This window comes from Podarcis liolepis, assembly GCF_965112155.1.
Source record: "Podarcis liolepis genome assembly, chromosome: 1".
In the NCBI taxonomy this organism is placed as follows: Eukaryota; Metazoa; Chordata; class Lepidosauria; order Squamata; family Lacertidae; genus Podarcis; species Podarcis liolepis.
The window spans coordinates 116,472,816-116,486,780 of NC_139554.1; the positions used below are offsets into that span (position 1 = coordinate 116,472,816).

The window sequence follows — 13,965 nt, forward strand, 5'->3', positions numbered from 1 at the left end:
GAACATGACTGGACCTGAGCTATAAATACAGAAGATAAAGTGAGAAAGCACCAGTGCAAACTTAGAAGAATCCTCTAAATGATTAGAGAGCACTGGAGACCTCTAGATGCATAATGTCATTATTATTATTATTATTATTATTATTATTATTATTATTATTATTTTCAAATTGGATCATCCTTGGCACTGTAAAGACAAAACGCTCCATGCTCTGTAGCTCCCCAGATACTCTCAAATCACATTGCAAAAGAAGATTTCGGTGGTGTAGGGCACAAAATATATTTTGTGGTAACACTGAAGAAGATTTTATTTGAAATATATTGGGCCTAATGAATAATATTCTCCACACCTAGAGCTTGGCTGAGCTATAATAATACAGTACCTATATTGTCATTGTACAACCTGTCTTTCTGTCCTTTTTATAGTACCCCAAAGCGTCACATTGGCTTTAGCCGGTGAGGTCCAATAAGAAAGGCTCTTTTTCTTTACAGATGCCTTACCTATATCCCAGCATATTTACAAGGATGCTCCATCATCCCTTCTTCTATACTCTCAATACAGTTCATCAGTCTATAACAGGCATAGGCAAACTCGGCCCTCCAGATGTTTTGAGACTACAATTGCCATCACCCCTGACCACTGGTCCTGTTAGCTAGGGATGATGGAAGTTGTAGTCCCAAAACATCTGGAGGGCCGAGTTTGCCTATGCCTGGTCTATAATGTGGCCACACTAGGAAGACTGGGTACTGCTCCTCTCACTGTATCTCAAGGATGATATTGCCGAATGGGAAAATGCAAGCAAAATTATCACGGGTCTGGAACAACTCCCCTGTGAGGAAGGCTCGGAACAAATGGGACTTTCCAATTTAGCAAAAAAAAAGTCAACCAAAGGATGTTGGTTCGTAAAATTATGCATTATGTAAAGAAAGTAGGCAAAAGGATGTTTTTCTCCTGCTTTTTCTCGTGATACTAGAACTCAGGATTATCCAATGAATCTGAATGTTGGGAGATTCCGGTGGATGAAAGGAGGCGTTTCTTCACCCAATGCATAGTTAGACTATGGTGTTCACTCCCACAAGATGTAGGGATGTGGTAATAATGGATAGTACAAGTGGGGAGAGTGCTGGGTGCTAATTACCATATTTTTTGCTCTATAAGACTCACTTTTTCCTTCCTAAAAAGTAAGGGGAAATGTGTGTGCATCGTATGGAGCGAATGCAGGCTGCACAGCTACCCCAGAAGCCAGAACAGCAAGAGGGATTGCTGCTTTCACTGCGCAGCGATCCCTCTTGCTGTTCTGGCTTCTGAGATTCAGAATATTTTTTTCTTGTTTTCCTCCTCCAAAAACTAGGTGCGTCTTGTGGTCTGGTGCGTCTTATAGAGTGAAAAATACGGTATGTGCTGCTTTTTATGGGCTTCCCATTGACATCTGGCTAGCCACTGTGAAAACAGTTGGCTGGACTAGATTAACCTTGGCCTGATCCTGCAGAGTTCTTTTTAAATTCTTAACCCACAGGCTTATGAGTCAACACTATCCCCTCACCTATCTTCTCGTAAATTCCTTACATCACCTGATCTTTAAAATAAGCCTTTGCCCGAACGATAATACAATCCTGCTTTACCTCTGTTTTCTATTCCATCCTCTCAGGATCATGCTAGGAATCAGCCACGTCTTCTTGCAAGACTGGTATTTTTAAAAATAAATGACCCAGGGTGGGGAAAAACCAGGGTGTTATGTACTGAGTTGAATAGGATCCAAAAGGCAGCAGTCTGATTGGTCCTAGAACAATGGGATTCAGAATGCAGCCGTCTGATTGGTCCTAGAATAATAGGATCCAGAATGCAGCAGTCTGATTGGTCCTAAACAATAGGATCCAGAATGCAGCAGTCTGATTGGTCCACAGGAGCCACCCAATCCAGCTCCAGGTGGAAAGGAATCTGCAACCTGATTGGCCTAGAGGAGAATCCCGGAATTAGCCAATCACGTGGGGCCCATTGTGTAAATAATGTATATAAAGCAGACATTCTGGGGGAACTTCCATTCCTCCTCACCACTATGAGCTGAATAAAGAGCATGAAATCCACTCTTGACTCCGAGTACAGTGGTGCCTCGCAAGACGAAATTAATCCGTTCCGCGAGTCTCTTCGTCTAGCGGTTTTTTCGTCTTGCGAAGCAGCCCTATTAGTGGCTTAGCGGATTAGCGCTATTAGCGGTTTAGCGGTTTAGCAGCTATTAAAGGCTTAGCGGCTTAGCGGCTAAAAGGCTATTAGCGGCTTAGCGGCTTAGAAAAAGGGGGGGAACGAAAAAAATCGCAAGACTCGCAAGACTTTTTCGTTTTGCGAAGCAAGCCCATAGGGAAATTCGTCTTGCGAAGCACATCGAAAAACGGAAAACCCTTTCGTCTAGCAGGTTTTTCATCTTGCGAGGCATTCGTCTTGCGGGGCACCACTGTATATGTCACAGACTGAGGCCATGGGGTGGGGTGGGGTAGTACCTTTAACCCTTTGTTCCCACTGTGGCAAAATCGGAAACCCCCTGCGGCAAGTGCCTATTATTTGTAGTGGAAGGGAAGTTTCCATAGGCTTGGGCAGATTCCCATTGGGACCACAGTAGGGACAAAGGATTAATGCTCTTTCCTGTCCTCCATGCTAGCCTTACAATTGTACATCAGCTATTCATTAAAAAAAAAAAATCAACCACACAAGGACTAAAGATGTGAATAATGTTGTATCTGAGGCCAATTTTATATGGTACTTTTCCCAGCATGGAAACAGTTAAGCAACATAGATAAAATATAGTACGTAGCACACTTCTGAGATGTTTGAAGATACTTGAGAAGCTTCACGTCCATTTTAAACTGGCCTTTCCCCCCCCCCTTGACATTTTCTCTGACTTTAAAAAAAACCAAAAACTTTCCTCATTATTTGCTTTTAGCTCTTGCTTATGAATAAGGAGATTGATGCCCGCGACCTAGATTTCCTTCTGAGATTTAATATTGACCACGGTTATAACAGCCCTCTGGAGTTCCTCTCCAATTCCACCTGGAGCGCAATAAAGGTGCAGTATGCATGCAACTCGAAATATTTTGCATATTTTGAAGGGTGGGGGAGCTTTGCCATCCGAAGTGTTTTTACAAAAACACTCAGTGCGTTTGGCTCTCATTTAGACAATGAGCTTCATGGATGAATTTCGTGGCTTGGATAAAGACATAGAAGGATCTCCAAAACGATGGAAAAAAGTAGTGGAGTCAGAATGTCCCGAGAAAGAGAAGTTTCCACAAGAATGGAAGACCAAAAGTTCCCTCCAGAAACTGATTATGATGAGAGCCTTGAGGCCAGATCGGATGACTTATGCTGTCAGGTTGGATTATGTAGACTAACTGTTAGAATGCATTAGGAGCAGATCTGTGTGCTGGGCTTGATTTCGAGCAAAAGCAAGACATGATGAAATGCCGTGCTGTTGAGAGAATGTCTTTCTTTATAGCTTGGAAATGCTGTTTTCCCCCCGAGGCATGATTAGCTGCAACTCCTCATTGCAGGAACTTCGTTGAGGAGAAACTTGGGAGCAAATATGCGGAGGGACGTAAGACTGACTTTGCAAAATTGTTTCAAGAGAGCGGGCCTGCTTTGCCAATAATTTTCATTCTATCTCCCGGAGTTGACCCCCTGAAAGATGTGGAATCTTTAGGTAAGGCTGTTTATTTTCATTTGTTAAGTGAACATCTTTATTGCTGCGTGAGAACTTGGGACTACTGGCTCTGTTACAGCAGCACCACAGAAAAGCAAACTTTCGTAACAGTGTAGGAACATAGGAAGTTGCCTTGCACTGAGTCCGACCGCTGAGTCCATCTAGCTCAGCCTTGTCCTCATTGGCTAGCACTCCAGGGTTTCAAGTAAGAACTGTTTCCTAGCCTTACCTAGAGACAGCGGGTACCAAACTGAGACTTCCTGCATTTACCCCAACACTAGCTATGCGCCACTACTGCTGCCTCCAGCACTCCTGCAATGGTTTTATGGAGTGGGGGATATATTTACTGGGACAGAGCCATGGCCAGTCCCAGCTCTCTGGGATCTCGAATCCCTACTTGTCCATGAAGCTCACTGGGTGACCTTGGCCCAGGCACGATCTCTTAGCCTAACCTACCTCATAGGGTTGCTGTGAGGATGAAATGGTGAGGAGAACCATGTTGCTCCATCAGGCATGTCAGCTTGCTTCTGCCATTGATGGAGACGGAGCCGCACAATTTATGTGAACAGGTTCTGCAGTGTGCGCATGTTATGTACTGAGTTCAATAGGATCCAAAAGGCAGCAGTCTGGTTGGTCCTAGAACAATAGGATCCAGAATGCAGCAGTCTGATTGGTCCTAGAACAATAGGATTCAGAATGCAGCAGTCTGATTGGTCTAGAATAATAGGATTCAGAATGCAGCAGTCTGATTGGTCCTAGAACAATAGGATCCAGAATGCAGCAGTCTGATTGGTCCTAGAACAATAGGATTCAGAATGCAGCAGTCTGATTGGTCTAGAATAATAGGATTCAGAATGCAGCAGTCTGATTGGTCCTAGAACAATAGGATTCAGAATGCAGCAGTCTGATTGGCCCTAGAACAATAGGATCCAGAATGCAGCAGTCTGATTGGCCCTAGAACAATAGGATCCAGAATGCAGCAGTCTGATTGGTCCACAGGAGCCACCCAATCCAGCTCCAGGTGGAAGGGAATCCGCAACCTGATTGGCCTACAGGAGAATCCTGGAATTAGCCAATCACGTGGGGCGCATTGTGTAAATAATGTATATAAGGCAGACATTCTGGGGGAACTTCCATTCCTCCTCACCACTATGAGCTGAATAAAGAGCATGAAATCCACTCTCGACTGAGTATATTTCAGCGCACATGCTGTGCTCACATTGCCACAGAATATTGAGAAGGCCCAGCCCCCTCCTTGAAAATTTGGGGGACCTTTGACCCCCCAGATGGCATCCAGCCCACACCTCAAAATTCCCCCCCCCCATGGCACCCCATGCACCACCCTAAGTTTCTTGGAAGATAAAGGTAGCATATCAATGTAATTGATAAATAAAATAAATAATAATATCTGGGGGAAATTGCTTTACAATAACCTGTGTGTTGTTAGGTGAAATTGCATGCAGACATGTATGTAAGGATAAATGTGCACTAAACGGCACTTGAGGACTAAAAATAAAAAAATCTTGCCACCCGGTGTTGAGAATGTGAAGAACTGAATACTGGAGAAATGAGAGAAACCGAAATGGTCAGATTCTCCCATCTCGATGGAAAGCTGATTTGGGTGTAAAGTGTCAGATTCAGACTGGAGGGGAATATGGAGGGGAGCATCTTTCAAGGAGCTATCAGCATCAATAAGGGCAGGCATAGGCAAACTCGGCCCTCCAGATGTTTTGGGACTACAACTCCCATCATCCCTAGCTAACAGGACCAGTGGTCAGGGATGATAAGAATTGTAGTCCCAAAACACCTGGAGGGCTGAGTTTGCCTATGCCTGAATTAGGGGTGACAGCATTGCTCCTATGTAATGAACTTTTGAGACCTGATCTTCTTTTTTTTTTAAAGCATAGTTTGGGGGGGGGGAGGAAACCCTTCTTATCCAACCATATGGGTGTCAAGGTATTGCAGCAGAAATTGATGATAATCCTCCTGGCAGCCAGCATGAAGATATCCTGCGGCTGGAAGGCACCCTAAAAGCTGTCTTTGCAAAGCGGGCAGCCTTGCTTTTGTCACCTGACACTGGCTGCATTTGAAGCTACATGGTTTCCATTTACCGTATTTTTTGCACCATAACACTCACTTTTTTCCTCCTAGAAAGTAAGGGGAAATGTCTGTGCGTGTTATGGAGCGAATGCCTGCGGGTGGCGGGGGGATCTGCTGCAGTCGTGAGCAGAGGATCCATGGTTCCCCTTCCTTCCCTCCTCCGTGGTTACAAAGCATGGATCCACATGGATCCTCAGGATTTTTGCATTGGGCTACTCCAAACTCACTGTCAGATCACATGTCTGTGGCCACAGCATGAACCACAAAAATCATATATCCACTATTTTGTTTAGAATTTTTTTTTCTTGTTTTCCTCCTCTAAAAACTACGTGCGTGTTATGGTCTGGTGCGTGTTATAGAGCGAAAAATACGGTATATCTTTTAAAAACGCTGGTGCTAATGGTAATAGGCCACCATCTGCTCATGACTCGTTCTGGAAGGATGCAATAGCATAGCAGAGATTTGTACCGGCATAAACCTGATGTCTTGTCAGTGCTGCTTTGCACTTTCAAAGGTGCACAAGTTATGTCTTTATGCCAATCACCTACAGAAGGCAAATGCTGTGTTTGTTATGGGTAGTGTTTATGGTTTATATTTTAACATTTATTTGTTTTGTTTTTTTAAAAAAAGCACATTAAAATATTTGATGTTTGCACTAAATTAGCTTTCCTTTACCTATAATGCAGTTTTGTACAGACAGGATACCTTCCTTGATTTTAGTTTTGCATAATTTAGGCACTTATCTTAGTGACCTGGTGACCACAATGGGGCTTATTTCTAAGGAGGCATGTATAGGATTGCAATGTTAGATAGATGTCGATATTTAAATTTGCCATGCAGAACGTATAAGTGTGGCCTTGTACATTAACACCATTTATTTCCATGGTTTTCACTGTGATCTTGTATCCATAGGAACATGCCCTCACTTCAGTGTGTTGGGGAAGGCAACACATATGTACTTTTTGAAATCCTTATGAAGCCTAAGGAGTTGCCTTATACTAAGGCAGGCCATTGGTCTGTTGAAGTATTATCTACTTCAGAGATTTCTGGACTCCAGCCACCATGACCAATGATCAGGCAAAATGCGGAGTTGTATTCCAATGGTCTCTGAAGGGCATCATGAGGTTTACTCAGGCTACAACCCTCTACAGTCTCGGGCAAGAGGGCCTTTCCCAGCCTGAGAGGAACCAGGGACTGAACCTCAGACCTTTTTGCATGTAAATCACGGAACTATGGACCCTGCTCTTTCTCAAAGTGATATCTGAAGGAGTGTCTCCACCCCCATCATTCAGTCCGGACACTGAGGTCCAGCACCGAGGGCCTTCTGGTGGTTCCCTCCCTGCGAGAAGTGAGGTTACAGGGAACCAGGCAGAGGGCCTTCTCGGTAGTGGCACCCACCTGTGAACTGGCCGCCAATCAGATGTCCAACCAATAAACAAGTATTTGACTTTTAGAAGACATCTGAAGGCAGCCATCAGTTCAGGGAAGTTTTTAATGGTTGATGTTTTGTTGTGTTTTTTAATATTTTGTTGGGAGCCACCCAGTCAGATGGGCATAATAATAATAATAATAATAATAATAATAATAATAATAATACGTCTTGTATAATCGTGTCACCATGTTACTGTGTCCAGCAACAAGCGAAAGGCTGAGCCTTCTGACGTTTAGAAATTTGAAAATTGTGGCGTTAATACAGAAGAAGTGAGAGAGAGTGCAGGATGCAATCTGCCACCAATTGAACTCGTTCGGAAACACTCCTGTGGGTTGTGGGAAGCATGGATTGCAAGAGAACTGTGTGTGCACACGCACACAGAGAGCGTCTTAGAATAAGCGGTGGGGGTTTAGTTACATTCTCCTCTGTGCAACATTTTTTTTCTTCCAAAAAGCACATGCTCTCTCACATTTCCTGGGGCTGTATTGTTCTGTTTAGGGAGCAAGCTTGGCTTTACCATTGATTCGGGGAAGCTTCAGAACGTGTCTCTGGGACAAGGGCAAGAGGCCATAGCTGAGATGGCTCTGGAAAAGGCATCGAAAGAAGGCCACTGGGTTATCCTCCAAGTAAGTCTAATCCCTTCATTGCACCGATTTAGCAATATAGTGCTGTCCGTTGGTTTAAAAATAATGTATGCACAGCTCAGATTGTAGCAGCTTCCTCTTAAGGCTCTTCTCCAAACAAGGGCGCATGGGTGGGGAGGGAACTTATCACTTAACCTTTAGGTGTGTATATTTGCATAGCCTATATTAATTTCAGTATTAAAATATGAGCAACTGCAGCAACTGCTTTGTGTGGCAGGGAGAGTTATCGAGATACTTTCTCTAACATTCCCTGATTTACTAATTTATAATCATCTTTTATATATATATATACTCCCTTAGTTAATATACGTGTAGAAGAATGTATTGTTACTCTTTATAATCAGATGAATAGAGACAAACAGTGAAGATTGCGGTCATTATTGTGTTAAATAGACGGATCTGAGGTCTTGTGGTGGGGTGGGTTTCTTTCATTTTTTTAGCATCCTCAAAATATTGTGCTACGGCAAACTGCTTTGTTTGGCTCGTTATCAATAAAATGTTTCATATTTCAAATCAATAGCTCACTGGGAAGCCTCTATTCTTCTTCCCTGTAGAATATTCATCTTGTTGCAAAGTGGCTTGACACATTAGAGGAATTACTGGAGAAGCACAGTGAAGGAAGCCACTCAGCCTATCGTGTTTATATGAGTGTTGAACCTGCCCCCACCCCCAAAGAGCATGTAATTCCACAGGGAATCTTGGAAAACTCTATTAAAATAACCAATGAGCCACCAACCGGGATGCTAGCTAATCTTCACGCTGCATTGGATAATTTTGACCAGGCAAGTAAAAATATCACTTGAATGGATCAGCCACAAAAAAAATTAGATTATTAAACATATTATTTTGAAACCACATGGTTGTTGAAGAGAGCTGCTGCAGATTATAAAATGGAGCAGACCCTCACTCTCCTCAATAGTGTGAGAAAACCTAGATTGACAAATTTATTTACAAAAATAGTTCTCTGGCATAAATGCATGCATATCCCTACTGTGTGCAGCTAAGTACCGCCATTGGTCAAAACTGCTTTTGAAAAATTATTCCTTGCAAATGGCAGGGTGGGCCATACTATTTGTGCAATGTTTTGTAAATTACTGGTACTATGTTGCTGAGACTGTAGCACCAGCTTGACATAGTTTATTTGAATTCACAGTAGAGACCTTGACTGAAAATATCCGACCATGAAAACTATATGAAGAAATAAAACTTGTTTTCCTACTTGGGGACTTCCCTGGCTTTTTTCTGGCCCACGTAGGACCAGTCTAGATAGTTAGCCTTGGTGGAGACTTGACGTTTTCATCCCCTGAAAAGTTTTTGAGTTTCTGCTGAAATGAAGCTGCATTTTAATGTTGTATTTTAATCTTGTTTTTTAAGTTGTATTTCAATCAATTGTTTTATATCTGGTGTTAGCAGTCTTGGCTGGGGAGGGTGGGGTATAAATAAACTTTATTATCATTGTTATTATTATTTTCTTTTGGCATTAAAATATCAACGTATAGAGAAGCCAAACAATGCAACGCACACTTGAGTCACCACCAGCAGCTAACTGGCATTTCCTTGAGATGTTAGAACAGGATAGCTGACCTATAGATTTTGTTATAACTGTACCAATTGCTGAATTTATTTTTTCTGAAATGGCTATTCTTCTTTTTAAGGGTTTTCAGGGTTGAAGAGATTTCCTTAGATATATTTTGTGCTCCCATGTTAACATTTAAGTAGGCTTTTTGGGAAAGAATGAAATAGTTGCTGTGTGTGAGAGAGAGAGAGAAAATGCCATGATCTATAAACTAAAAGAGCAAATATTTTGTGCCTGTCCTCTGTCAGTTAAGTCATTCAGGTCCGTTCTTTCAGCTGTCAGAAATGTGTTGTCTATGCCCTGACACAGGGTCTCTTTCAGAAGAGGCGGGGGAAAAGAAACATTCATCTGCTTTCTTTTGTACAGAACATTCTTGACCAGTGTACCCGTGAGCAGGAATTTAAGGCGATTCTCTTTCCACTCTGCTACTTCCATGCCTGTGTGGCTGAGCGGCGGAAATTTGGACCTCAGGGCTGGAACAGGAAATACCCTTTCAACAACGGGGACCTTACAATTTCGGTCCATGTTCTGTACAATTACCTAGAAGGGAACTCACAGGTAGGGTGGCATTTAATCAAACCCACTTAAGAATCATCCCTTTGGTTAACGCGCTGTGCTTGAACTCCTGTCCCCCCTTGCACATATGCAGTGCTCAGGTGGTTATTGTCTATGTTGCAATGTGGTTTTTAATGACAATTAGCACATCGTATGCCTTCCGTGAGCGTGGCAAACAGAATGCTGGCAGTTTCGTGACATACTGCTCTGAATCTGGTGACTGAGGCGGATTTGGTCTTCGCTGAGGAAGGCAGTTGTGCCACTAACTCAAGTCTGCTTTCTGCCTTCGCAGTTTGGTTTGTGTGCCTTCTTGATTCCTCGCTTTAACATCTTGAGTATGTTTAAAGAAAAGAAAAAAAATCCCCACCTTATTGGTCCTCAGGTACCCTGGGAAGATCTACGCTACTTGTTTGGAGAGATTATGTATGGCGGTCATATTACAGACGATTGGGATAGGCGGCTGTGCTGTACTTACCTGGAAGAATATATGCAACCCTATCAGGTAATAAGAGCTTTAGCGATTGCACAATGCGTTTCCTGAGTTAGAGCTCCCCCTACTGGAAGCAGATCCTTTTTTTCCCCCTCCCCAAAGTATGTACAGTATACTCTTTGCTAATCACTGCATTGATCAAAGAATATCTTCCTCCTCATCCTTATTTATGACGGTAGACAAACAAGGATGATAATGTGCAAATTTAGGTTCCTCGCAGTATCTGACACTCAAAACAAATCTGCTTTGTAATTTTACACCGGCGCTGAAAGCAAAGTTACATTGCAATGTTTGTTTACCATTCATTTATTTTACTGTGTAGTGAAAGAATAGCTTTTCCTACTGTAGCATAGCATTCACCTATATATTGTAGCACTCATACTAACATCTGGAATAACCCTGTATTTTAGACTGGTCATTTTATGAGCTGTCCATTAATTAAACATTGGTCCCCGTCCCCCCGTCCCCCCCAGATAATATCTCAGGACATGAACCAGGAATGCCTAGCTCTTCCTTGTTCACATAATTCCAAACTGCAATGATCAGCTGATTGCTCCGTTGTGATCACAGAGACATAATTACATTATTATATGGAAGCAAGCATATAAAGGGATATTGTCATTATTAATTATCATCTCAACTGATCAGTTTTTAGGTTTCAGCTTTGCTGGAGACTAGTAATCAAAGCATCACTGTTCTGAACCTAAAAAATGGAATCACTTCGTGCTTTTGCACCAAGGTCTAGGAGTCAGGTTTCTCTTCAGATTAGTGCACTCTTTCTTTTTTTAACCTACCTTATGATGGGGTGATTCATTTCTGTACTGTAGTTTCTTTTGCTTTCGAGCACCGAGGATTAACAGACTTCGATTTAAATTCTGGAGAAACATTGCCATCCCCTCCACAACCTCAGATAGGGTGACAGGTAATTTTATTGTGCAAGATGCCTTACATTTTTTCAAGGTAGAAAAAGTCCCGATCTCTCAATCAAATCTTGCAAAGACAGGGGCAATTAATTTCATTCGATAATATTGCATCAAAATCTTCTATTTCATTATTCTAATCGAGAACAATTTATGCTCTAATTGCATTTCTTGGCCTCGTGGCCCTGAGGTTCTGATCCAATGTATTGTCTACAGGGCATTGCTAGGAAGAAGAAAATGTATAATTTGGATCATGTATTTATTGTAAAATGATGTGAAAAATATTCATTCTTAGCCCCTTGTTTTTGTTTATGGTGGTAAGAAAAGAAAAGAAAGAATACCTGTGATGAGAGCAAAACATGTCCTAGCCACAGTATATGTGCAGTCTCACATCACTTCGTATAGTCATGGTTTCTCCCAAAGAATCCTGGGAACCACGGTTTGTGGAGGTCGCTGGGAGTTATTAAGATGTCTCTATTTCCACCCCACCCTCACAGTTCGCAGAGTTCCCTGGAAAGAGGCGTTGATAGTTAAATCACTCTGAGAATTATGCCCTGCAACTGTCAGAGAGAGAGAGAGAGAGAGATCAATAGTCCCTATTCTGCTTATGCAATAGTAGTAAACGGCCTCAGTCCAGTATACCTGAAGGAGCGTCTCCACCTCCATCATTCTGCCCAGACACTGAGGTCCAGCACCGAGGGCCTTCTCGGTAGGGTTCCCTCGCTGCAAGAAGCCAAGTTACAGGGAACCAGGCAGAGGGCCTTCTCGGTAGTGGCACCCACCCTGTGGAACGCCCTCCCACCAGATGTCAAAGAGAAAAACAACTACCAGACTTTTAGAAGACATCTGAAGGCAGCCCTGTTTAGGGAAGCTTTTAATGTTTAATAGGTTATTGTATTTTAGTGTTTTGTTGGAAGCCACCCCCTTTTCCTGGTTTCTGATTTTTCCAGTCAGTTTCCCCATTTCGGCCTAGTCCATCATCTTCATCAGCCATTCCTCTCTGGTTGGAACTTTATCTTCTTTCTATCTCTGGGCCAGTAATATCCTCGCTGCTGTTGTCACATACATGAATAGTCGTTTCTGCTCCCTTGGAATCTCTGTACCTAAAATGCCTAACAAAAAAAGCCTCTGGTTTTTCACAAATGTAATTTTAAACATTTTTTTTCAACTCATTGTAAATCATTTCCCAGAATGCTTTAGTTATCCTGCACATCCACCACATAATAATGTTTTCTCGTCGCAGCTAAAGGGAGGTCCAGTGCTTCAGCTCGACCTAGGAAGCTCAGATCTGAGCATTTTCCACTTGATGAACACTTTCTAGGCTTTCTCCCTTGCCCTTTCCCCTTTTCCCCAAGGAAAATCCACTCTTTAACTCTAAATCATCTGCAAAATACCTGATTGCTGTTTGCACCAATTGAGCCACCAATAAGCTGTTTTCCTCAGGGGGGAAAGCAGCAGGACAAGAGGAAGCGTGGTTCAGCCTTAAGTGAGGGGACTTAATAAAATCCAAAAGCCACGCCCCCAGCTCCCCACAAATCATGGTCCTCCCATAGCCTTCTAAAAGCAATAGTTAAGGGGACTGTCACAATAAGTAAGTATACAACGCCCTAATCCATACCCTGTCTGCGACTGTCTAGATGAGGAGGAATGGTGGCAGGTTCTTCTAGGTTTCCTCTAGGAAAATCTCAGAAGAGGAAGGCTCTGAGCCAGGGACATGGTGGTGGGACACAGAAGACACATCAGAGGATGGCGGCAGCAGGAGAACAGTTGGAGGCTGAACAAGCAACAGGCTTGAGTGAGAGAGAGGAAGAAGAGGCAGAAAGCACTGCAGATGGAGGATAGGCAGCTGAGGAGGAGGTGTGGTGGGTGGCCGAGGCTGCAACGGGTTCACAGGAGCCTGCCGGTCCTACTGTATCCAGCTCGCCTCCTCCCTTGTCTTCAAGGGCATGTAGCAAAGCAGAGAGCACAGGGGGCCCCTCCCCAACGGAGTTTAAGATTGCTGGAGAAACAGCCGGAGAGGGAGGAGATTTAGGGGGAAGTGAGAGGCGCAGATGGTCAGTTCTGGCAGCTGCTTTACAGTTTCTCTGTTTGTGTTCTGTTTCCTTGAATAAAAAGTAAACTTTACTGCTCACCTGCTGACCTGCAGCTGAACCGGTTCTGACATACTCTCTGTCCCAGGGCCGTCTTTAGCAGATGCAGTGCCGGGGTGCAAATATCTGCCCAGCGCCCCCAAATTACCACAGATAGTATTGGGGTGGCCGTAGCTGCGCACTGCCAGCCATCTGGGGGGGGTGCAGCTCTCCCCCATGCCGCTGTGCCCCTCTCAAGCCTCCTCAGGAGGAGAGGGATCCCCGCAGAGGCTTGGGAGGGAAGCTGCGAGCCCACCAGCCATATGGATCGCTCTCCTCCCGAGGAGGCTTGGGAGGGAAGCTGTACTCCAACCAGTCTTATGGTTGCCGGGGCGCAGCTGGCGGGCGTGCAGGGAAAGGGGAAGCCACGGGCAAAGCCGCGCAGCTCCCCCACTTGCTGGGGTGCCCGTGAGAGGCTGGCGCCCTGGCGC

At 43.7% G+C, this 13,965-nt stretch overlaps 1 protein-coding gene across 1 annotated transcript in view; it reads left to right on the top strand.

Annotated features, from left to right (window-relative positions):
• The window catches only part of LOC310691029 (dynein axonemal heavy chain 11-like), a 228,191-nt gene that overhangs the window by 190,181 nt on the left and 24,045 nt on the right, over positions 1-13,965 (top strand). Inside the window, exons 61-67 of the mRNA XM_083470619.1 lie at positions 2,936-3,058; positions 3,168-3,361; positions 3,540-3,688; positions 7,719-7,846; positions 8,419-8,646; positions 9,807-9,998; positions 10,378-10,497. Of these exons, the coding sequence (XP_083326745.1) occupies positions 2,936-3,058; positions 3,168-3,361; positions 3,540-3,688; positions 7,719-7,846; positions 8,419-8,646; positions 9,807-9,998; positions 10,378-10,497 (1,134 nt within the window). The remainder of the gene's footprint in view (positions 1-2,935; positions 3,059-3,167; positions 3,362-3,539; positions 3,689-7,718; positions 7,847-8,418; positions 8,647-9,806; positions 9,999-10,377; positions 10,498-13,965) is intronic.